This window comes from Ischnura elegans, chromosome 10 (genome assembly GCF_921293095.1).
Source record: "Ischnura elegans chromosome 10, ioIscEleg1.1, whole genome shotgun sequence".
Classification (NCBI taxonomy): Eukaryota; Metazoa; Arthropoda; class Insecta; order Odonata; family Coenagrionidae; genus Ischnura; species Ischnura elegans.
Window position 1 is genome coordinate 22,151,880 of NC_060255.1, and position 26,489 is coordinate 22,178,368.

The window sequence follows — 26,489 nt, forward strand, 5'->3', positions numbered from 1 at the left end:
GCACTCACCTGAGCAGTGACAACTATTACCAAGATAGTTGCAACCACACTTCCAAAGAGCATGTGATCAGACAGAATATGCCCATCAGGTGATACCCCATCCTTATAGGTGCCTGTTGAAAATCAAAATTAGGTATCTCAATTAAGGACATAAGAAGCAATAGCGTTTGTAGATCACATCTTATGGAAAGGGGAGGCAAGATCAATGTAAGGTTAGGTCAAGTAATTATAAAAGCTGAAATCCCATGATAGGAGTTTATACTTGGAATATCTTCACTTTTTTCCTCAATTCATCCACCCCAGACTAGAAATATGTACAGTGGAACTTGTCTCAAGTGGGATCTCTTAAAACTATCACATCTTTCATTTCTTGTACATAAACCTATTTTTCGCCAAAATCAAGATCAAAACTGCATGGGAAATATAATGAACTACTAACCATCTTTATCAAGCCTCTGATTAGGCTACCCCTCAATTGCCATTGATAAACAGAACTCCACTGTACATGAATTTCTCATGCAAAAATGCCAGGCTTGAGATTAATTTCAATATTTCCTTCCACCTTTCCAAAAAGAGAGGCTATTGAAAAATTGTCACAGCACTGCATAGTGAATAGCAAGGTGCTTCAAAATGGGGCTTTGAGAAAGTGGTATACATTATAGGACAAAATTCACTTCTAACAAAGCAAATTCTTGCCTCCCTATATTTTATCAGAAAGAGTATACTCTACACAAAAAACTCCACCCAACAGGGTAAACTTTAATAAAGCATGATAAGAAAAAGAAACTGGAAAGTTGCAAATTGATACTCATAAAACAGACCTACTTAATACATTTAGATATGTTGACATACCTCTATTGATAGTGCCTGGCACCTAAATGCGTGGAACAGCAGGGAGAAAAGGGAAAGTGATTGTGGGGGAGATTGTTCCGAGTGGAAGGCAAACAATTCCCTCCGCTCTAGGCTTCTGACAAAAGGCAGGTTTATTAGGGTGGCCACCCTAGAAATGTTTATCTTAAGCCGTTCATACAAAGGAAGAAAGTGCCGTGTGGTTGGCAGCAAGTACATTTTCAGAAACATTCTCAAGAGTATGGTCACTTTCACCCACACCCCTCTCTCCCAGCAGTCGTCAATATGGACTATGGGTTTTCATGCAGGTGCCATAACTTTTAACAGAGCCCTAGATTGTCCACAATTAGAAAAAACTACAAGAATACCCAGCACAAGTGATTCCCTCCATTATGTATAAATAAAGATATTCATAAAATTATTATGCTCATTGAAAGACAGTAAAAGAATGAGAAGATTAAACAATGGCAAAATATATGGAGGAAATCATAACACGGCACCACGTTCTTTTATCAAGTAATCAAAAAATACTTTCTAGACTCACCATAGGGAATACAAAACAAGACACAAGATGTGAAGAATCCATGTAATGCACTTCTCAGAAACTCCTTCAAGTTGAAAAGAAGGTTTTTATGACCAGGGGAGTAGAGTTTTGGGTAACTTAAACTGTTTCGATCATTCACATCCTGATCAAAAACACCAAGCGCTAACACAGGCAATGAGGTATAGCAAAGGTTGTAGACGGAAATGAACATTGGATCGAATACAGTCTGAAAAGAAACAATAGAGTAATTGGTAATTAACACGATTACCATCATCAAATATTCCACTCGATAACATCAATATTTTACCGATAATAGAATCTTAAAAAAACTTCTACATTAAAATGCACCATTTGATTAAGACTAATTATAAGAGAACAGCCATTCCACTGGTTCTCAGTATACTGCCCCACAGTCACTCAGGCTCGGAACTAGGGTGGGCCAAAAGGGACACATGCCCTGGGCAGCAGATTTCAGGGGGCGGCAAAATTTGAAAAGTTGTTTAATTTTTCTAATTAAGTTTTTAACAATATTCTTAATTTATAAATTATTAAATAATAATATGTAATAAATCTTCTTAATAGGAAATATACAGCAACTATGCAACTATGCCATCTCAAAAAATAGCTTAAGGATGTATTGCAGGGGTTGGAGGGGGGCGGCTAACTGATCTTTGCCCACCCCAACTGCTAGTCCCGACCCTGGTGCCATTAATGTAACCAGGTACAGGTACAAGAGAAATCTGCCCCCATTTACTTAGTATAGTTTTTTTGACACATATATCACTAAGAATCTATTGGAGAGGGTCAAACACAGGGTATCCTGTCTCCCCTCAACTTTCTATTGATTTGAGTTCAGTCAAAATTAACAAAAGAAAGTAAAACCAAACAAAATTATTTGCATAAGAAGGAAGTTCATAAAATCAGGAAGAAATATATTAAAAGGAATGAATATTTTATCCGATAAACTAATTCACTGCAGGAGAAACTCTTAAATTTTTACCCCAGTAAAAGAGAAGGGACTGAAATTCTTAACTTTGTCTATTTCATTGTGTGTAAATAGGAGATTTGTGTAGATTGGTTGCATGGATTATTTACCCCTTAGTCATACAATTCCAATGAATATTACCCCATACAAACCTATTATTGTCAATATTTTCAGTAAAAATGGGAGAAATATAACAGTTGTGAATAAAAAATCTATAAAAAGGCAAAAAGTCAGTGGTGAATATCTGACAATAAATTCACCCACCATGAAAAAATTTCTGACTAACTTAGACACACCAAAATCACATTGCAGCAAACAGTTTACATCACATGAGTGCTACAACAAAACAATGATATTTACCTGAGCGCTAAAGCCACAGAAGAAGGCAAACCAAAAATGGCATAAGGTGAATGCAAAATTCTTGTAGAAGAAATAGCGAAGAAACTTGCACATCCTATAGTATGACCACCTCCCATGAACAAGAAGCAACCTTTCCAGGAAACGAAACTGGGGAAGGCTGTAGTCTGATGCCAACACTGCTTGCATTCCTTCCTGACCGCTTATACCCACTCCTATATGGGCAGCTGAAATACAAAAAATTAATTCCTCAATGTAAAGATATGATGATGAACTCCAGAAAATCATTTCAACCATTAAAATACTGCAGTTAAGACAACTCACTAGAAGCAATAATTCTCAACCATATCATCTGTAGATCATCTAGCACGCTAAACCATTTAACCAAAACTTTTTAACATAGACTGGGCTATTGCTTGTCTGACAAGGGCAGATTTTCACAAGAATTTGGGAGCATCCAGATAAATTAAAAAAATAAATTTACATTAAAACTCATTCTTAATCATTTTGTTTCTTTTACTTAAATAACTATTTTTGGCCCAAAAATAAATAAAATGTAACAAAATTTAAATAAATAAAAGATCGTAGCACTTTTCCACTAGAATTTTTAATGCGTACAACACGTTTCGGCTCACTGAGCCATAATCTCGTACAAGACACTTCAGAACATGTGAAAATCTCTTTTACACCCTTGAGAAAGGAGGGAGTCTTTGTTACGACACAAATATCAAATAGGCTTGCTCGCAAATTCCCCAAAAATAAATTCTATGTCTCTTTTAACAACCCCTACACTTTCAATAAAGTTTTGTGTCGTAACAAAGACAAAAAAGATTCCATCCATCAATCTGGCATTTACAAAGTTAATTGTGAATCATGCAACATGTGTTACATCGGTCAAACAGGCAGAAGTTTCATTACCAGAATGAAAGAACATAGAAGGTGCTGGAAAAATGGGGAAGAAACGTCACTTCTCGCCAAACACCTTCTACAGACTTTGCATTGTTGTAATTTTAAACCTGAAATTCTACATTTAGAATGTAAGGGCACAAGACTTGATGTTTTTGAGCAATTCGAAATTGTACAGAGTGATATGAATACGCTCATGAATGAGCAAGTGTTTTTCACCCAATCCCCTCTCCTAAAGATACCCTTCCCCAAAAACAAATGGTGAAATTCTTTCCTCACCCACGCCTTAAGTGACCCCAACATCCACGAGGTGTTTCCCGTCCGCCCACCCTCTCTACGTATTGTGTTTGACCATTTTCTTTTGCTGGCAATTTCCTCCCTTGTGCCCCTCCTAACTTTCACTCCTTCTCAGCTAACCCAAAGGGACTCCTCACCCTCACTCTTTTCCTGCGTCGCTACTTACTCCTCTCACTTTCAAAAGACACGCGGCCTCTTTTTACCCTAACCCACCCTTTTTTTCAGTCTTCTCAACACCCCCTCCTCCCGTTTTGCTATGGTTCTTCCCCACGTGTCGTCATTTTACAGTTATGACTAGAACCCTCCCTCCAACGTGGGTTCTCCACATCCCGTAGTTGTATCTTTTCCCACTGTCCTTACTCTGTACGCCTGTTCCCACCCCCCATCCTCAAAGATGTCAAATCTTCTCCTACCCCCCCCCCCTTCCTTTCTCAAGGGTATAAAAGGGATTTGCACAAGTTCTGAAGTGTCTTGTACCAGATGATGGCTCAGTGAGCCGAAACGCGTTGTACGCTATAAAAATTCTTGTGGAAAAGTGCTACGATCTTTTATTTATTTAAATATGTCTAACTTCCACCAATTGAAGCCTGAATCTGTTGAACTTGTTACAAAATTGTCATAAAAACAAGAATAAGAAGTTAGGAAGGCATAGCACCTCCTACTGACCAATGATATTCCATCTAATTCAAGAGTTTTTGTAATGCATATTGTTTCCTGAGCACATAGGTTGTTCTTTAGAAGCTAAAGATAAGAAAAGTACAACATATTCAGAGTACAAATTCCATTCCTGCTGAGACAGAAAGAAAGAGAATTTGGCAATTATGAAGAGCAGACAAATGAGAGGCAGATATAATATAACATAACATACTGGTTGTAGCAGATTTCCCTTCAATTAAGTTTTTAGTAACCGTATCTGTCTTGTGTACCTCAAGAACTACAATAGTGTTATCCACAGTTCCAGAGAATTTACCACCCTCTTTTTTTACATTCTTTGCCAGCCTCTTCTTAATCTTTTTGCTCTTTAATAATGTACCTAATTTATCAATTCTATGATATAATTGTGGGTAAAGAAAATTTCTCTCCGTCATGGGAACTTTCCTATCCATGGGGCAAGCAAGAACAATCAACTTGAACTGGCTGATCCCAGGTACATTTTTCTTTTGTTTTTTTTTGCACTCATATAGCAGGTTCATGGTGCACATATAGGAACAAATACTAAAAAAAGTTTTTTTTTCTTTTAAAATTTCATTTTGTATTCTCATTTTATTTTTCCTCAAATTTACTGTCCCATTTGACCCTTTCTGTAGGCAATTGCTAAGCAAGAGAAGTAATAGATAGATGGAAGAATAGTGCCGCTGAAGGTTCCTACATACCCAAATATTACAGGGTAGTGAGCATTGCACTTCACACGAGAAAAATAAAGAATGTAAGGTCACTCATTGTTACAAAACATGCCCTTCTACTTTGGGAGTATATATTATTTTAAAGACACAGGCCCTTTAGAAAATGCCAAAAACCAATCTTAAATCCAACACCAACACTACAACTCTTGTACAATCCTGAGAAAAGCCTTTTGAATGAAGAGAATGGTATCTATGCATTTTTTTTCAAAAAGCAATATGACATTTCGATCGAGATTTTCGAGAGAGAGATAGAGAAGTGGGAGATATGGTCCTATTTCAAATTTATTTTCATTGTAATCATGGAGACAATCAGCAACCTTTCTGTAATAATGCAATTTGATTCTGACACTTTCCTTTTTTGGCCCACTCGAATGCATATGGGACTGAACGTGTGAACCTTTGCGTTTCAAGACTGGAGGAGATCCAATAGTATTCCACGATTTCAAAGTCTATTTGTAATGCATGCAACTGATTACAAGATATTGCAATGATGTAAAACTGCAATTTTAAAAAATTGTCCTCTTATTAGAGTATATCTCTGGAAATAAAGAAGATATGAAAGAATGCAGTGTGTCATTATAACGACCTTGGATTGAAAAAGATTATATGGACTTTCTTGATGAAGTTTAAATAATCATTAGTATGTATATTGTTTTAAAAAATTCAAATTTTCAAATAGTTTTTTGATGATGTAACCTTCCCTTCAATTTTCCTCATTTTTATCTTGTACCAATTTCCTCCCATACCCATCATTATGCTTTAAGACACATGTTTACATGAATTTTGCCCAATAGCTGCCGCTTACCCTCACGCATTAATTTCTCAACCCCTGGTAATAAAACAACATTAAATATATTTTTCAAGTCATCAATACTTTCCACTCAATGGAAACTTTGTTTTGTTTATCCAAAGATTCCTTTTCTGAAATATTTTTCCCCTCATTACTCACCCCTTTATCCATCTTTACCAGCTACATTAAACTGTCAGCACTGCATGATTGCAAAGCATGAGGAACGCTTCCTCACATGAGTGGGACCAAACGTGTTTCCTGTGAATTTTCTGCAATAGGCAGACGGGAGTTGAATTTTTCAAGTCAACAGTTCTTCATGTTAAAATAAATCGTATTAAGTTGTAATTGTAAAACATTAATCTTTGATTTCAATTGCAATTCAATAAAAAATTTCAACTCAGACACAAGCCCACCATAGAGAAAATTGAATACCAACATCAGCACAGTCAAAAATCAGAGTCTGTGTTGAAACTATACCATTGAAAGCCAAAGCAAATGGTGCCATCGGAGTCAAAAGAAAAATGGTGGTGGTACTTGGAGGAGGCGATCAACAGCTTAGGTCATTTGCGCCATGAGGGAAGGGTAGGGAGGAAAGGGTGGAGAGAAACCTAGTGTCGGCATAGGCCTGCCCTTAACGAAAGGTGCCCTGGTGACCACGGCTTAACGTCCCATCCGACGGACGGAATGTTGCGCTTGAAATGCCCTCCACACAATATTCAAGCAGGGATCAGGCAGTCTCTGAAAATTCTCTGCCACTGCCAAGATTTGAACCCAAGCCCACGGGGTGGGAAGCCAAAACTCTAAGCACCACACCAACCCCATCCCCAAAAAGAAAAATGTAATTTGTTTTCTACCAAGACAACTTTAATTTTGGTCCACTGCAGTTTAACTCAGTTTACATTTTGACCCCGAGTTAAGCTTCATGGGTTCTATTCTATTTTTCCTACATATCACTGGCATGAACGAAACTACTGAAAATTCACTCACTGCCTTTGATTTTTCTTTTATTTTCCATCCCTGACTTAATACTGTACATTCTATTTCCAAGCTTAATAATGTTTCTTCAATACCTCTTGGAAAATTTTCGTTTACATACAGATCTTCTTAGTGTCCATTAATTTCTCCTCGTCCATAAGTAAAGTGAAGTGATTACAGCAATTTTTGGATCCTCCTACCCTTTGGTGAGATATCGTGAGATTTGGCTGGACCCCCTCCCCCTCTAATTTCACATGAAATTGTTCAAAACTCGTATTTTCAGAGTAAAACGTATTTCCAGAGTAAATGCATTAATAAATGCTTGATTGCATTGGATTTGTCATTGATTCTTAAATTATTTATATTTAAGACTACTTCAGACTAGTATTTAATATTACTAATATCATAATTTTACTCTGTTTCTAATGGAAAAAAATTACGTGATAATTGCCAGGTCATATTACCCCCTCAACCCCACATGAGATTGGGTGAGATTCAACTTCACCCTCTCCCCCCCTGAACACCCCACATAATAGGGTAGTTTCCTTCATCAATGAAAACGAAAGGCATTGATTGCGATTCATTACCAACCATTGGTGTATTCATAATACAGTGGAATCCTGATTTAAGGTTTTTCAGGGGGGACAAACTTTAAAACACTAAATGCGGAAAAACACTAAATGCGGACCTGCCATTTTTTTCAGGCTTTACGGTCTGTAATGATTGAAATGGCTTTTTATGAATAAAAAGTATTATTTTACGTAACTAAAAGGTGCTGCATGCAGCAAAAAATTCATTGATTAAGTGTTTTCAGCCCTATGAAGGTTGGATAATACTTTTCAGGAATCAGCTAAAAAAAATGGGTAGTAAAAATAAGTAATGAGAGAATGACAAAAGGGTAGTTTCCTTCATCAAAGAAAATGAAAAGCATTGATTGCGATTCGTTACCCACCATTAGGGTATTCATAATAAACAAATTATTTCGTTTTAGAAATAGCGGTTCAGACGAATGGCAATGGTCCATTTTTATCCTCATTTGAAAAGGGCCAGATTGGCGCCCATGCGATTCCACTCCACGTGACGTCACAGGGACTTAGTTTCTATACGAGAAGATGGGAGTTATACATCGTCTGAGGTTACCAATGCATGCATGAGGCGTAGAGCTCAGGGAAACATGTCTTAATAATCACTTATTAAAACTGGCTAAGGTCAGAAAGTTTTCTTCATTTGATAAGGAATTAATAATCCTTATTTAAGACAAGCACTACCAGCCAGCAGGGTACTCAGCTACCCGCTGGCAGCCTGCGTCCTATCAGCGCTAAGCCTCGCCTCAAGGTCACCTCACAGGGGGGCAGCGGGAACCAGAAATAAGTCTCACGGAGAGATTTCCCGGCATTCATACTTACGCGTCGCGTTTTCGTGCGCTTGAAAATTTTCACTTTTCATTTAATCGCGAAAAATAAATATCGTCATTTAAAAATCTAAATGCGTGAAATACGTACTCCAGGTGTAATAATCTTTCGATTTTGGCAATAAAAAAATAATAGGAAACCACCCTATTGTTTAAAGAAATATTTTAAGAAAATTTTAATATGCATCAACTGAAAAGCATTCCCACACGGAATATTATTATGAACATTAGTGATTCCATTTTTACGTACATTTCAGTGGTCTCGATGAAATTTTAAATTTTTTTCTGTAAAAGTGACATGTAGGTGACTATAGCATTTAATAATATAATAAGAAAAGATGTAGTAGGTACTCGAAAAATCGTCATTGCATCTATAAAGATGAGTGAAATGAAGGGACAGCAGAAGATCGCTAATCCCGAAATCTAAACTATCGAATATCTAGTAAAAGGGAGATTTTCTGGAATTATACCAACTTAGCGTTTTCTGTTGCCTCGGCGAAACGAGGGATTTATGAGCCTTTAAAAAGCCTCCCGTGCGCACATTTTGGATTTCGAGGTCATCCAAAAAAGGAGAATCTTATTTCTAGTATGCGTACAAGTCGATGGTGATTCAACTCGATGATGGCACCAGATTCGGTGTCATATATCCGCGGCCTCATGCAGGTCGAATGGAACCAGGAGAAGTTGTTTACGCGGCGCGCTGATCACCTTGTTTCTCTGCAGCTTTTAATGAAATTTGGTTGGACCTTGAATAACGATTAGCTAAACTTTAAGTTAAGTGAAAAGGTTTAATCTTCAACAAAACTGGATTTCATCAGAAAAATTGTCAGTGCCTCTGGAGTTTGGCAATTTCGTCAGGGTTATGATGTCGAAGTCAACCACCAAGGGATACCTGCCGGATTTTCGTATTTTTCCGCGCTCATCTATTCTACCGTGAGTATGCGGTGATTTTTTTTTCTAGTATGAGCGATTTATTTTGAGTCATGGACCGTGATAGTTCGTCAAAACTCCGATTGTCATTCTCTTTTGACATTAATTCCCACACAGAAAATAAACATCTATTAGATATCTAATAGATATCTACAGATAGATGAATAGTTATCTAATAGACATCTATCATAGATATCTATTAGATATATTATTGTCAAAATAGCAGCAGTTCTAATAGATATCTACGGTAGATGTCTATTAGACATCTACTGTAGATGTCTATTAGATGTCTACTGTAGTTGTCTATTAGATATTTAATTATCTGTTTTATACTTATCTATATCTATAAAAAATTTTCTCATGCATGCTTGATGCAATTAACATTAATGAAAAAATTGTCGCCGTATGATCAAAATGAAAACTACAAAAAAAATACCGCGACATGGCATTGAACTTGTGTTCCCCACTCCGTAGCCAAACACGCTCACCACTACACCAGCAGATCTTGTTGATGAAATTGTGCTTTTTTGAAATATTATAACAATTGTTAAAATAACACTCGGAAATAAATTAATTACAGCCAAACTAAGGCCCATTCAATGGAATCATACATCTATTCATAGATGAAAATAGACAATATATAGGTAGATACAGTTGGCATAGTCGCCACGCATCGTTCTACGCGTCGCGAAATTTTTTAAGTCCGTAATCAATCGAGTAAGGGACCAAAAAAAATGTCCCTTAATCAAATGTTAAATCGCTTCCATAGCTCAAGAATCGCGTTTTAAAACACACTTTCGGAGATGGATCCAAAACCAGCCATTGTCACCTGCACATCTAATAGATGTCTAATAGGCAACTATTAGATATACATCTATCCGTAGATGAAAATAGACAAAATATAGATATCTATAGATATCTATTTTCCGTGTGGGTTAGCACCAGATAGATATTTTTGAATCGACATCGATATCAATCAGCCGCATGTCGGTAAATTGGCTCCGGGATATGTAAATTACGATGTAAAATAATGTTGTTCTGCATGGAAAGAATGCTCTAACTCACGGTCATGACAGGGGAAACGCTTCCTCTGCTCTTTCGCTGTTCCTCCGTGGAAACTGACCTTGGAATGGATTACAGAAAGAATCTTCTAGTGAACTGCGCAATTGATATTGGGCCTCCTCTTTTGAAAAGAGAAAGTAGCCGACTAGAAAAATATTGGGCTAATAATGGACTGCTCGTAGGGAGTAGAGTTGAAAGGGGCATAAGCCATCAATTGAAAACATTAGGTACGAGAAAACATTATTGTAGCGGCCCTCGGAGGATAACTCGACGTGTCATCAGTCGTCACGTATCATCGAAGTCAAGTTCAAGAAGTGAAGGATAAGGTAGTTCGAGGTTATTAAAGGATGACTTTGCTCCATTAGATCGGATCTGATACAAAAAGTGCCTGGTCTTTGAATCAGAAGGGGAGCGAAACATTACGAGAAGACAAATCACCCAGCTTGCGAGTTGAAGGTCGCAGCGCTGCGCTCGCGGAAGAAAGCAGTTGAAGAAGCGTTCCCCGGTAGATTCTATCGACTCTTGGTAAACTTTCATGAGACTGTTCTTGTTGATGAGCATAAATTCGAATATTTGGATGAACCGTCATGAAAAAACGTTAAATCGAGCAAAAAAATCTTGAGCGGGACAAATTTTTACGACCATAAATGCGGAAAAACGCAAAATGCGGAAACACTAAATACGGATAATTTTTACATTGTCCTAATAGGGAATGAATCGGGACCCAAAAAAATAAACGCTAAATGCGGAAAAACGTTAAATGCGAAGACGTTAAATCCGGATCCGACTGTATACAAATTATTTGGTTTTAGAAATACCGGTTTAGACGAATGGCAATGGTCAATTTTATCCTTATTTGAAAAAGGCCAGATTGGCGCCCATGCGATGCCACTCCACGTGACGTCACAGGGACCTAGTTTCTATACGAGTAGCTATGAGTTTTACATTGTCTGAGATTACCAATGCATGCATGAGGCACAGAGCTCAGGGAAACATGTCTTAATAATCACCTATTAAAACTGGCTAAGGTCGGAAAGCTTTCCTCGTTTGATAAGGTATTAATAATCCTTATTTAAGCCAAGCGCTACCAGCTAGCAGGGTACTCTGCTACCTGCTAGCATCCTGCGTTGTATCAGCGCTCAAAGCCTCGCCCCAAGGTCACCTCACTTGCGGCAGTGGGAACCAGAACGACGTCACACGGAGTTTTCCCGGCATTCATACTTACCCATCGCGTTTTCGCGCGCTTGAAATTTTTCACTTTTCATTTCATCGCGAAAAATAGATATCGTCATTTAAAAATCTAAATTTAAAAATCTAAATGCGTGAAATATGTACTCCAGGAGTAATAATCTTTCAATTTAGGCAATAAAAAAATAATTGGAAACCACCCAATTTTAGGATGCCCCTTTGGACCAATACTGTGAGTTAAACATATGGTTTCTACATTATCCGAGATTCCAAAACATATAAAGCTCTTACCCTTGATCATAGACACATCATTGGCTCCATCACCGATGGCTAATGTGGCTGCTTTTTTATATTTCTTGATAATTTCTACCACCATCGCCTTCTGAAGGGGTGTTACTCGACAGCATATCACTGATTTACCTGCAATTATAAATGATGATAGTGAGACATTAAATAACTTAAACCTGAATATGGATCCCTCCAACAAACAGATATTTACAGCTAATCATGCATTCCGACTTTTCGGTGACCGACAACTTTTGATATCCATACGCCAGGCATAACGTGCCATTTAGTCTCAATTTTTATTTCTTTTAGCAATGACCCAAAGCCCAAATGTAATTTTCATGCTGCTTTGCCAACCCTGCTCCACACTGGTTAGGTCCTGTAAATTCTGCAACCCTCAATAAAATTTCTCCAAGTTCTTTCCGGCAATGGCTGAAGCAATTTTAAGAGCCAGAATTAGGGTCAAAATCACAGTGTTCCAAAATCACAAAATGGATTTCAAAGCACATGAATGGTAGCAGAGATATTCCATTCGATGGCACTATTTTCCCTCATTACATACATCATGTTAGCTAGGAAAAAGGAGGAAGAACAAGTAATTTCTTTTCTTAATATTTTTTATGAGATTTTGAGGCTCCAGAAATCCTACAATCCACATCCACATGTGGCATACATTTGATCCACAAATGGCTACACATGTAACATAAAGTGCACTCTAAAAGAGATTCGATTTGAAAAATTGAAATAACAAAAGAAAATAATACAACCTATTCCTGATTAGAAAAGAAAAATGTGCATTCATATTATAAGAAAACCTACACATTTCTACAATACCAATCATATTGTCAAAATAATTTTGAAATGAAATTAAGCATAAAAATACCTTTATGGATCTCTAACACTGGGTATAAGGGAAATATATGTATATTAACATCACGGTTGAATTCCCAATTAAAAGTAAATAATAATAAGGGCTCACATTATAGCTAAACAATTCTAGGTAATACCTTCCTACTCACTCTTAAGAAAATAGTAGATAATCCTGAGTTGAATGACAACTATTAGAACAATAAGCTTGTAAATCTATCCTCTAAATCCTTGTAAATCTAATCCTCTTCCCATTCTACCCCCTTGCTTCTATCCTTAACTCTACCATCCTCTCGGCTTGAGCCTTTCCCCCACTCCTCATGGAAATACAGTAAAAAAAACCTTGATTTTAAGCAGTTGGAGGTACCAGTGGCGCAGCGGAGGATTAGGGGATAAACCCCCTCCCCCCCCCCCAGAGCTCAGAGAAATTTTTAAGTTTAACCTATTTCACTTAATTGGATTAATATTACTTATAGAATAGTGTAAATATTAATAAAATATCCCTCAGAAGGCCGTAAAACTCACCATTTTGAACCAATCATCTGAAAAATTTTCTAAGGGAGGGCCACCGCACCTCCTGCTTACCCTACACCCGAAACCCCCCCTAGCTGTGCCCCTGGGAGGGACCAATATAAGGGCACTGTGTAAAATCAAGAGTTGGTGTAGAGGATAAGTATACTTTTCAGGATAACATTTGCATTTAATTTTTAGCAAACTTAGTCACATAATTTATTTGAGCTCTGATTTATGGGGATTTATAAAAACCAATTTCTTTTTTTTTAAGGAATCACTTATTTTTGGTAAAAAAAATATTTGATTTTACACTGTTGCAAACCCTTCTCAAGTATTGTACACAAATGCCTCTAAATATGCATTAATGCTTTCAATATGGCCTTTACAAATCTCTGAATGTGCATATCTTCTCAAAAGTCTTGCACGAAATATTTTATCAGTTGACCCATCCTTGAAAATGATAGTAGTGTTGAAACCTAAGAGTATTTATTTATTTTTTATTTATTTGCATCAAATCCAAAAAAGTCATGAAGATCTTTTACATTGGATTTTTAGACAAAGGGTTAAGTAATAAAGTACTAAAAAGAGACAAAAAACAACGCTCATAAATTAAACTCAGATATCACATATTATCAATAATATGACTGCCTCCTCTGCCCTTTTTGCAATTTAGGGAGGGAGGGGAAGAGGGATTTAGTGAGGAAGTCTTCCGATGGAAGTTCTCTGGGTTGTAATTGATGTTGTTGTTATAGAAAGAGTTTTTAAGAAATTGTAGGTAAGTAGTAGCTGGTGCGTGAACGATATCTGCGCCAAAGATAAACAGTGATGAGGTACATGTAAAAAAGACCAGTTCCCTGTTTTACGGGAAGGAAAACAAAGGGAGAAAATGAGGAGAAGGTTATTAGACCTTAAGTGGGCATTAATGGCATACTACATAGAGCTGTGAGGAAAGTGCAACGTTTGTTTCATTTACCATGTTCTCTGAACAACATAATAACTATGCTTCACTTAAATATCATAATTATATTCAACACCCCTACAATTAATACATATTATACATCAACAAGTTTTAACCTCTCCAAACAAAATGCAATCGACCAATAAGAAGTCCTACGAGTAACTCATATCCTCTGTATTTTTTGCACAAAACATCTTTTTATATTTCAAAATTTAAGAAATACTAGTCCCATCACTATGAGATACCAGCAATTTGAATAAAACATTTTATAGACATATTTTTTACATAATGCACATGCACACTGATTGCACATGAACAATAAATTAGAAATAATAGAATTATCTCAAGGAAAATAATTCATTTCTCTTTTTAATTTCTGAATGAAACCATAATTCATAGATTATATCTAAGTTAGGAATCATTTTCTCACTCACATTGACTGGCAACATCAAGAAATAGCTGCTCCAATTGTGGATGCAAGGCATGAACCAGGGAGTGCCCATTTATCACCAATGCAAAGCCTCCATTACAATCCGAATCATCTATGCTGGAACCATGATTAAAATCACTCTCACTGTAAAAGAAAGGAATGAAAAATGAATTTTATGTTTAAACAAACCGAAACAACCTTGCAAACTGCCTACAACTTTACTCCCATTACTGCACTAACAAGTTGAATAACTTTGCTTGCAGTGATTTAATCTACGTATTAAGGTGCTTTTTTGTGGCCTAGGCCTCTAATCAAATGCAGAGATCATAAGGGAGGTTAACAGCTTGAAGAAAGGAAAAACATTGTATAATATCCCAATATATGTATGCAGGTATTAAAAATACACGTGAAAAGGTGCCATAGAGATTAAATAGACATTAGCTATAGGGTAAATGTGCAATACAGAAGCATCACACTACCTTTTTGAACTTGTTCAATCAACAATTTGAATATGAGAGAGAATTTTCAAGGTGCAAATGTACCCATCTCTGCCTGACATATTTACGAGACTCTCTGAGCAATTCCATTATTAATTACTTTTCCATTTGCTTACTTGCTCTAAATTTCTCTTTAAGCATCTTACTAAATAACCTGCCACTAAGATTTTTCTACCAAATAATGTATGACCTTATTTTCCAACATTATGAAACAAACACCCTATGCTGATTGAAATGTTTATCTCTACACATTAAACATACAAGGAATAAAGCCAATATCAAGCCAATATATCAGATTTAATACAATCTTTCCTGTCAAAGAGAATGCAATGTGTAACTATTTCTAGTAGTAATATGAAAAAATGGTCTTCCTCCTATCGGGAAGTTGTCAGAGGGGTTCCCCAAGGCTCCATCCTGGGACCACTGCTATTTTTGGTTTATATTAATGACCTACCTAACTCGTTAAATGGTGAAGTATTTATGTATGCAGATGATACCAATCATTTGATAAAGCAGGCAGGAAATGTTGTTCTACCAGCTCAGGAGGCTGTCTCAAATATGGAGAGTTGGTGTTCCCTGAATAAGGTTGTAATAAATAAGACTAAATCATCCTATACGTTATTTCATCCATTTCAGAAAAAAATTGACCATAGTCCATACATTAAGTTTATGGACAGTAGTCTTAGACGTACCACAGATACTAAATTCCTAGGCTTGTATTTAAATGAAAGCCTCAGTTGGGACAGTCATATTGACTATCTTGCCTCTTCAATTGCCTCTGGTTGCTACTTGATCAGAAGAATGATAATATTAACAAATACTGACACAGCCATCACACTATATTATGCTCACATATATAGTAGACTGAAATATGGCATTGTAGCATGGGGTAATTCCCCTAAATCCGAACGAATCTTCAAATTACAAAAGTGGGCCATACGAATTATTTGTAATGCAAGACGAAGAGACAGTTGTAGAGACCTATTTAAAAAACTGAAGATTATGCCTCTGTCTTGTATTTACATGTATGAGTCAATATTATTGGTAAAAAATTTTGGAGGTAAATTTAACTTGAAGACAAATGAAAATGTTCATAATCATGATACGAGAAAAAAATCTAATTATATAACTAGTACTCACAACCTTTCTCTGTTCAGCAAAGGGCCTGCATATATGGGATGCAAATTGTTTAACAATTTACCAGATGGAATAAAAAATGTGCAAAGACTAGAATGTTTTAAACATAAATTAAAAGAATATTTACTTGACAATTGTTTTTACAATGTAAAAGAATACTTGTATAAAGACATGTAATATTGCTGTATTTTGTTTAAATTTCTTTATATATGTACTGTCACTTTATTGACGGGGCCTATATATGTCACTACATATCAACGGGATCAATAAAATATTTATTTATTTATTATTTATTTATTTATCACTACATAGTAAAATGAGAGTCATGGATCAACTCCACAGCAAAAAATTAGGTATCTTTCCACAGCTCTGTGGATGAGGGGTATAGTTTGAGTATCCACAGAAGACCAGCCAACAACTTGCAGCAATTATCCCCTCCTCTCCTGGTCTTTGAAGGGATTGCTGATGGAATAAAGAAACTACTAATGCCACCATGAAAAGTCACTGCTAAGAAGCAGACTCTAAAACTTCAATTTATTTCTCATATTATAGTTTTACCTATTTTTATAAAAACCCTTTAGCTATAAATCCTCAGTGAAATGTCAATAACCTTTCGCCTAGAACACGCATGAATTTCTCAACCTCTAAGTATCAAATGTCTTTTAATCTACATTAGCAGTCAGGCAAGCTACAAGATAAGCCATTTGAGTCCCCATTTCCCGAGTCATTGGAACTTTCCTTGGCTTCCAGGTTGAGATTACCTAAACCTTTACTTGTAGTATCTTACCTTCAAAATTTGTCATTGATTTTCTGTATACATATTTATATTTAGGAATCATTATTTAAAATGTTACATGAATTTCACTCTTAAAGTTCCCCCCTATGTTCAGATATACATGCCTTGATTTATTTGGATCCCGTAAAGGTGCTTAAAAATGCATTTAACCTGGCTATTAGAGAGCTCCGAGGATGGAATGGAAAGACTTGTGGCTCCTATACAAAAGAAAGATTTTGCTGGATTATAACTACGGGCAGAGTTTTGGGGGCCCAGGGGAGCCTGCTCTCCCATCTTGAATGGTAATTTGTCTGAAAAAATATTGAAACCTGTAGAAATGCCAAAAGATTTTAGTCTTTGATAGTGTGTACTTAAAATACTTTTTTCAGAAGTTAATTTAAACAAATTTTCAGGGTACCCAATCCCATTTCACTGAGGAAAATCCCATAGCCCCCAAACTCCCGTCCGGATTGCTGACTCCGCCCATGATTACAAATGTTGGCATAAAGATTTTGAACATCACTCTCAGGCAATGGTAATGCACCTTGCAAGTTCAAAAAGGTAATGTAATACATACCTACAAGTGATAAACCATGAAATAACAATAAAGTATGTAGTATGTGATACACAGGTGCTACTGAAAAATTCCCAAAATGACATATATTTTTTCCCTAAGGTTGAAGGGCATTATCATGTAAAACAATGATACACAATTAGGATGACTATCACCAAAGAACAAGCAAATATATATATATATATGTAGTTACATGAATAATAGAATATTATAAGTGAGTATGATATAGCAAAGAATACACATTATACTATTCCACATGAAAAAATTATACATGTACATCAAGCCACATTTAATAACTTTTGCAATTTTAAATAAAGAAAAACCAACTACGAATTTACGTAATTAAGACTATTTTTTATTAAATTGGTAAACAATTATCTAAGGTAAAGTATGATAAATGCACTTAATGACAAATGGTAACTTCAAATTGAAATGGATTAAAGAAAAATACAATAAAATTGTATTTTTACACCTATAATACCTCATCAGGGACCAGATTTTGGCTGAAATTTGAATAGTATCACATGGTTTTGCAGAAAGGAGGTGAATAAAATTTATAAACTGGAAAATACATCCAGAAAAAAGTAGGCATGCCAGATTTAAATAGCAAGAAGAAATTTGGAATACATTGGAAAGTACGCACCAATGCATGATCTTCAAAACTTTGATAAAGTTTTTAGTGCTGACAAAAACCCCATTATTACTTATCAAAAGATAATGCAGTGTCTTATGCCATGGCTTCCAAGAACCATTGTGAGACTTACAATATCATGATTGTGTGCCAGTTGCCTTTACAGGATGTCATAATGTGCTAATGGTTTTCAAGGTGGCATGATCATGGAAACTATAGTATATGGCAATTGCCGAAACTATGGCAGTTAACTCCTGCAGGTCTGCAACTGCATGACACGGTAGAGTGATGTCTGACACTAGTTTCTGTCATCGTGTACTGGTCTGATACATCCTTGCAAACCACTTTCCCGGATTTGTGATCATGTCACAGTGCATCACTCATATAGTTATTGGAAACCAGAGCTTTTAAGGTTTCTCTTTTGACAGTAACAAATAAAATTTACTCATGCATACCAATAATTCAGTATTCCCATGTGCATTTAGGTGCTTATTCATACAATGACATATGAAAGGGGACTACAAGATTTTAAATGTAGAGGTGCTATAAATTTTAAGGTATTTATCAAGCAACGACTCTAAATGACTATTGTGATTACATGGGAAAAGCTATAACCTCAAGCAAGATTGGTAATGAAGTGAAAGTATCATTCCCTTGTGACTCATTAATATTCTGCAGTTAAAATCAGATTTTATATATTAAAAACACATAATCGAAGGAAATTTCAGGTCACCAATCCCTTTATTACACTTAAAATATGATTTAGGTATATCAAGGAAAAAATTCATGCATAGTTTCAATGACTGGTGCTACAGCAAATTGAAATGACAATATCTATTTCAGAAACTCTAATACCTAGATCAACATTAGTTGAGATGCACTCTGTTTTCACTATCATATTTGTAGCTATTTTTACACAAACACCTATTATCTATAAGTATGTATGTACCTTATTTTAGTGAGAACAGTATACCAAGTTGCTCTCATCATGTGAAGTATTTACACACGGAGTGGACCAATAAAAATGGCAGTAACAAGGACAAAAAATTAGGTCAAGAAAGTAGAAAATTATCGATAAAGATTTGAAAATGAATAGATTATTTCTGCGAGGTGACAGGTAAATGACATAAACGGTAAAGCATAGGCACCATTGTGTAAAGAGGGGCATTATACCGGGTTTGAAAAAAAAACCTAGCTGCAAATATAGGATTTGATGGAGTATTTCAGACACATTATGAAAGAACTAACTGAAGCTAAATCTGGGCATCAACATTTTCAGTATACTTAATCATTTTGACACCACATTTTCATAAAATTCCAGTATTTTAAGCGAGTCAAATGTAATGATCAACAAGAAAATATACTGGAAATAGAATACTGAGAAGGAATTGAAAAACAATATTGAAAACACAAAACTGATACTTCCGAGATTTCCGTGTGGCTGCTTTGACAAACTCAAAGGAATTTGCCCAAGAAACTCCAAAGAATAGAGGAAGAATTTGTAATTGGGTCTTTTACACATTGCCATACTGTGATGCATGACAATGATTTCTTTGGTACAATTGATATGCAGTTTGAAAATTCCCACCTGTAAGAGAATATTGTGAGGACAACATTTTGGAAGACATATCTATAATGTATTCCTGAGCTGGCCATATTCAGACTACCTGTGAGCCTGGAGTTATTTTTTTCTGCCACTATACAACAGATATGATAACTTTCTAGGATCTATATGATAGGTATTTTTCGGAACTATATTGACTAAAATTAAATTCACAGGAAAGTATGAATATATGTATCTCCAAAATTTTGTTTTAAGCGTGATTTATCATACCATATTTCTCTGAATACAGTCCCCCTCTGAGTATAGTCCCCCCCATAATTTTGAGGCTTCAGTTTTTGGAAAATTTAAAAAAATGCTGTCGAATATAGTCCCCCCTTTACTTTGACCAAGGGCATTTTTGGAGAAAAAGGAGGTACTATATTCAGGTAAATACAGTATAGGTACAGAGTAGATGAAACTCCAGCATATTAAATACATTCTTGGAACCTATTCGAGTCGAATTCACGCCCAAAAAAATCTCTCTTCAACATGCATCAGGAGAATATAGGTATGTTAATATTATCCTCGTAGGACTGTTATCATAGCACAGTCCCATGATCTCCTACAATCACACCATCTGGTACCGAGTATATCGCTCCAAAATTCACCCGAACTACAAGATGTAATCCTGAATCCAAGAATACTGAACCCAAAGAAGCTGACCATGGCACTTTCCCTCTCTCTTACTCCCCTTCCCCAAACAAGTGTTTAACTCTCCTCCCTCATTCTGGGTTGATCGAAAAACCATTGCCCACAAAAATCAACAGAGTTTGTGGTGGGTGGTCCTTGTAAAGCATAAATATTTTCAACTTGATTGGGTTAAATCTCCTGGGCTGCATTTTTTCATTGAAATTTAAAAATTGACTTTTTTTTTTTAATACAAAATTTCAACGAAAAAGGGAAACATGAAATATAAATACCGAATAGACCTGACACATGAAATTTTTATGTAGAAAGTAGTCAAATTTAAATTTTAAGGCAAAAGTGCTACCTGAATATCTGATAGAGCTGAAGATTTTTATGCGACAATGGCCACTACACAGCCAGAAAAAAGGATTCCAGCCACAGTATATGTCAACCACACCTTTGGCATGGCAAAAACTTATAAGCCAGTATAAAGAAGCCAAAATAAACTATAAAGCAGTTTTTTTGAATATATGCAAGTAATTACACCAGATACGGAAAAATATATCTACTAGACGTGGGCTTCAACACAGAACGAAAAGACACTTCTTACATGAATAACCCATCAAGGCCTGGTTGCACGATATATTCTCACACAAGATTTAATGAGCAAATGCATGGACAAAATTAGACCACGTTCTAATATCTATTGATACATTAATGCAAGTTGGGTAGTTACGCAATGAATTTTCACATTCATTCCCATGTTAATGCATTCACGCATTTACTTGTATGCTGTATCGTGCAAGTAGGCCTTAACACACAAAGAACTCATAAACATGCAAGCAGTTACATCAAAATTCTTACACTTACGAAGGATGAGTAGGTCATGATCACAACACATAAATATCACAAAATTAAGATAATTCTATGGGATCCCTTCAATTGTCATTTTTCAGAAAATAAAATTGCCTTTCCAAGCACATTGCTGTCACAGTCATTGAAAGCTATGGTCATTGAAGTACAAGTCTCCTGCTAAGAATATCACAGAACAATATTTCAAACGTCACAAACAAGAATGAGGACTGCATCCAAACTAACTGACTAACTAAAGATAGGTTACTAAAGAGTAATAGCATCAGCAGAAGCATTTCAAGTGAAAGGATGGCAAGAGACAAATCTACAACTCCACGGGCACCCCACGGCAAGACAAAAATTAAGAAAAAAGCAATGTTTCATCAGTTTTGGACACAAATAGCAGGAAATGACAACTCTGCATGAAAGTAACAAAATAATGACGGACATGGAACACAAAACGATACCTCCACTGCAAAAACGCTCAGCAACTGCCCACCGGATCAAATCCGCTCATCTAGTAGCCCAACAATACGAATCTCCTGTTCTCCAAGCTTGGAGGTGAGCATTTATGCTCTGGACACTGCCAGCTGAGCGGATTCGTATTGTTGGGCTACTAGATGAGCGAATTTGTTTAGATGGGCGATTGTTGAGCGTTTTTGCGGTGGAGGTATCGATAAGACCTGCCAGAACATTGCTTCTCAGCTGTGGCAATCACTTAGGACAGTTCTTCGACTCTTGGCTACACCGATTCTTGAGTTTAGAGTCACAACGGAGCAGATTCTAAACTCAAGCTGAGCTGATAAAAATCAAATGAACAATCATACTAGCTACTTTTGTTCATTGTTGTGAGCAACGTAGAACTTGCTCTGATTATTTATTATGTATAACATAAAATTCACTCCACCAACTAACCATCTTCAGGTACAAGTACAAAACTTTAGACATAGAAAGTGACATTTATGAATGCATGTACATATTCCAGGAATGGTAGGGAGGTGGAAGAGCAGTGTTTGCGATAGTCTTTGAATGTTAGGGCGAATAGTGCTACCTAGTTTTCACTTTGATTTGCCATCTAGTTTTTACTCTATAATGATTGCACTGCACAATGTCTTGCTGGACACAGTTTACTTCATTACCAACTATGGAATTAAATTAGGGAATATGTACAAAGTCTGACATGATTCCATAAACTCAGAGCATATATGTACCAAGATGGACATTCAACTAATTCCAATCAACATTAATAAATTTTCATCAGTACTTCCTGAGATAATTCTTTACTACTCAATTATTGTCCCACAATAAAACGTAGATCCAGTATAGAAGAGTCCTTATCTACGTCGACCTTGGCCAGCCACAGAAGACAATATTCTTTCCTCATTATTCCTTTGCTCACATACTTAGAGAGCATTAAGATTGCCACAGCTGAATGGGGAAAGAAACGACAGCATAAAAAATCTAGAAATACAATTTAGCAGAGTCCTGCATTGGCACAAAAAATCCATTAAAAAAATGGGTTAGATTCTACTCTTGCCTTATTTGGTGGGTAGGGTTTGTGAGACTGGCATTAGAAAGGTTTCTCTAGGTATAAAAGGGGTAGGGTAAGAGGTTAAACGATGCTTCTGCTGTACCTGGGGTCATCCCACCTGAAAGTCACAACGTTGACATCATAATTAGGGTGGGGTGACGGAGGGGTTTGATGAGGAGGGTTCAGTTGCAGGGAACCACTAGTCATCTGATTGTGCTGAGGGTCCAACGGTTGCGAGTTGGCCGAGGAAGGAGCAGCTGCCCGATGGATCGCATCCCTTAGCTGGTTCAACTGATTCTCCACCTCTTCGTGCGTGTGGGTATCCACAGTGAATATGTCCACCATCTCATCGGTTAGCAGCTGACACGAGTAACCAATGTTGATTGCAGTCTCTGAAATGATAATCAAAAGTTTTATATAGGTAAATGTTTTTCCATGTTCCAACTACGTGCTTCAAAATTCACAAGCCCTCTCTGTAACTCAGTGCAAAATGAATGCATTACTAAGAAGACACACTAAAAAAAATGAAAGTGCCCTTCCTATACCAAAAATATTTAAGATTATATTAATCAAAAATCTTTCCATATTAGACAAAATTCATTGAATTCAGAGAAAATTTTCCAAAATTTAAATATTAACGGAAGAGGATCAGTTACGTGTGAGATTGCAAAGAGGCAGAGGGATTGGATTATGTTAAAAAATATGGGTGAAGGAGATGCAAAAACTTAAGAAACTGATTGTGAGAGGGATATTTTGGAAAGCAAAGGGGAATAAATAAGACGGAATTATACAATAGAGCCTCTACTATCTGCTATTTGACTAAATGTTCATAGGATTACCCACCTATTTCCACTCCAAAATAACACCCAATAACTTCATTTTGTTCCCTGCTCCATTATTCCTTTTACGTATCTTTTTCACCACTATACAACTACTTTAATGCCACAGGAGTAAAAAATTTCGGGAAAGCATAACAAAGACAACTAAGCAAAAATTTCAAAGGAGATGATCGTAAACAAATTAACATATCTCTTTTGATAATCTGTTCGGGTCATTCCCTCCATATTAATGATATGATAAATTTTGCTTGAAGAGATGATGAAAGTAAGAGTTTTGGAGGATAGACGTCTATGGCTTGCATACATCCCAGCTATAGTCTATTCACTTTATGTCTGCGAGTGAGCTTTCATGAGAGCCCGGTCACTCTTGGATGGCTTCGCTGATAGAAAAGGGGTGGTACCAAGAGAGAGAGGAGGAGCGAACATAATGTTGCCAAATGTACATAGCTGCCCTACTTTGTCACTGAAAACGTGTGAGTCACAGGTGGCCACCGGTATTTTGGCCCTGGCGCTGAGACAATATACCTTCTCATTTGGAAGGCGTTGGGGATAATCCTTTCACAGAAGCCCATGACATTGTCAGCTACCACGCTGAATGAGGCACTGTTGGTGGAAGGCATACTTGGCTAAGGCTACAAGGAGAACGCATGACATTTGGCAACATTGTTCCACGAGCAGATTCACGATGTTCACTCGGCGGAGGTCTGAGAGCGACTCACTGAGGCCACGCCTACTGTTTGCAGATTGGCAAAGGCGAAATCACATGTCAAGAAACTTTCCCTCCCCTCATCTCCACTTGCTTTCGCCACACCAGCTCACCCGCAGAGATAACATGAACAGAGTATAGTACAGATTTGGCCTTATCCCAGGAGAAATCTGATTTTTAGGTACAAGTTTATCATTCAACATCCCTTTTTTCCACCATTGCAAGCATTCGAGAAAGGTGGTGTCACAATAATTTGTCGCCAAAATTGGCTGCATATTGGCCCTGAATTCCTCTATTAACATTAGTGGCTTTCTGCTCACCTTTTGCAAATAATTGTTCTCAGTGGTTTTTATGAGTGAAAGCCAAAGAGTTATTTTTCTTGGCACTAATTGTGCAACTAAGCATCGATGCTGTATCCCTGGTTTAAATGGGGGCAAAGCCAGCATGAAGAGGCTTAACAAGGAAGCTTGTCATACAGAACAAAATTGTGTTCAAAGCAAGGGTAGGTGAATCTCCTACTTGATTTATGGTAATTTGGAATCACTATCATATAGTTATTACATCTCTGCACTCAAAGTTAACTTTATGAGACCCATGAATAACTTTTCTGTGTAGCTTTGGCTAAAATGCATTGTATATGACAATTTATGGTGCAAAAAGAATGGGTTTTGAATTTATATGTTAAGAAAACATACGGACCTATATTACTCCAACCATCTTCGCAAAGATATGATAAAGCTTGAACGCACTTGAACAGAGTAGACTTGTGATATACCGCACTGAAGTTATGAAGACTGTTCAGTGTTCAAGAGCAATTTATGTCATTTAGGGATGAATAATTCATATAATTTTACGGTGTTTTGAGCAATGCTTTTTTTGTTTTCCAACTTCTTCTATTGGATTCTTCGGTAAAATAAACTCAGGGAAAATAAACCTATTTTTAAGACCAGAGAGGTGTTGGTTTAGAGGATAAAGCAAGATCCATGGATGCAATTCCTAGGATTATATTTCAGGACTGCATTTTATTATAAATCATCATTTCATGTATTATATTGCAGCATTGCATTAAATTCACAAAGTTCATATGAATCTCACTTGGTAGTGCTGCAAAAATTTTCAACATTTTTTTCAACTTGCAAATGTAAAAAACTTTGTAATTCCACATAAATGAAATACTGTATGACCAGGCTTTCTATGCGGCATGTTGTCATCTGGTTTCAGCAAGCTTTTTACATTTCATTATGTCAAGTCGATTCCATGAAGTCGTGCCCAAGATAACCTATAATGTGAGCAATTATGCGTGCAACGGCAAGTCTCCATGGACGGAGCTTCATATTTATTTCGTGCGTACGACTGCCCAAATGAAGGGGCTCCTGGAATCTGGGGGTCAGGTAGATCGGAGGACCCCTTCTTCCAGGGAATTAAAGTGACACTGGGCAGGTGCCCTCGAGCAGTCAGTACAAGACAACTCTAGTGAGCACCTTATCTCTGTCACACCACATTTCTATTGGCAGGTTGATCCATTGTGCTGCTTACTTTGGCATAAATCTTGCCTATGGGTGTGTTATTTCTGGCTGTGACGTTATATCGTAAGGAGTCAAAGAATTTTTGGGGGGAATAGAACCCCATCATAGGCTCCCTTCCCCTCTCCACCACCTACAGCCATGCACTACTTTAACTCAATTACCCTTAGATAAAATTATGAAGCAGAATCATCACCCACATCCATCAGATAAGGGAAATTGAAATTATCAAAATTACTATAGCACAATTTACTACTTGTGTGGGTTAATTAACTTACCTTGTTTATCACCAGTTAAGACCCATATTTTGATTCCTGCCAAGGACAAATTTGCTATAGTCTGTGGGACACCATCTTGAAGTTTATCTTCTATTGCTGTAGCTCCTGTGGAGCCAGAGGAAACTTACATTAATTAACTATTGAGCAAAGAATATTGCAATGATAAA

At 36.6% G+C, this 26,489-nt stretch overlaps 1 protein-coding gene across 5 annotated transcripts in view; it reads right to left on the reverse strand.

Moving 5' to 3' along the window:
* LOC124166367 (probable phospholipid-transporting ATPase IM) overlaps positions 1 to 26,489 on the reverse strand; it is a 567,585-nt gene that overhangs the window by 11,151 nt on the left and 529,945 nt on the right. For 4 of the 5 annotated variants that reach the window (XM_046543855.1, XM_046543854.1, XM_046543858.1 and 1 more), the window contains 7 exons: positions 26,323 to 26,427; positions 23,080 to 23,368; positions 14,754 to 14,893; positions 11,988 to 12,116; positions 2,738 to 2,961; positions 1,393 to 1,618; positions 9 to 112 (listed from right to left, as the gene is read on the reverse strand). In XM_046543855.1, coding sequence (XP_046399811.1) covers positions 9 to 112; positions 1,393 to 1,618; positions 2,738 to 2,961; positions 11,988 to 12,116; positions 14,754 to 14,893; positions 23,080 to 23,368; positions 26,323 to 26,427 — 1,217 coding nt within the window. The remainder of the gene's footprint in view (positions 1 to 8; positions 113 to 1,392; positions 1,619 to 2,737; positions 2,962 to 11,987; positions 12,117 to 14,753; positions 14,894 to 23,079; positions 23,369 to 26,322; positions 26,428 to 26,489) is intronic. The other variant, XM_046543856.1, reaches the window with a different exon arrangement.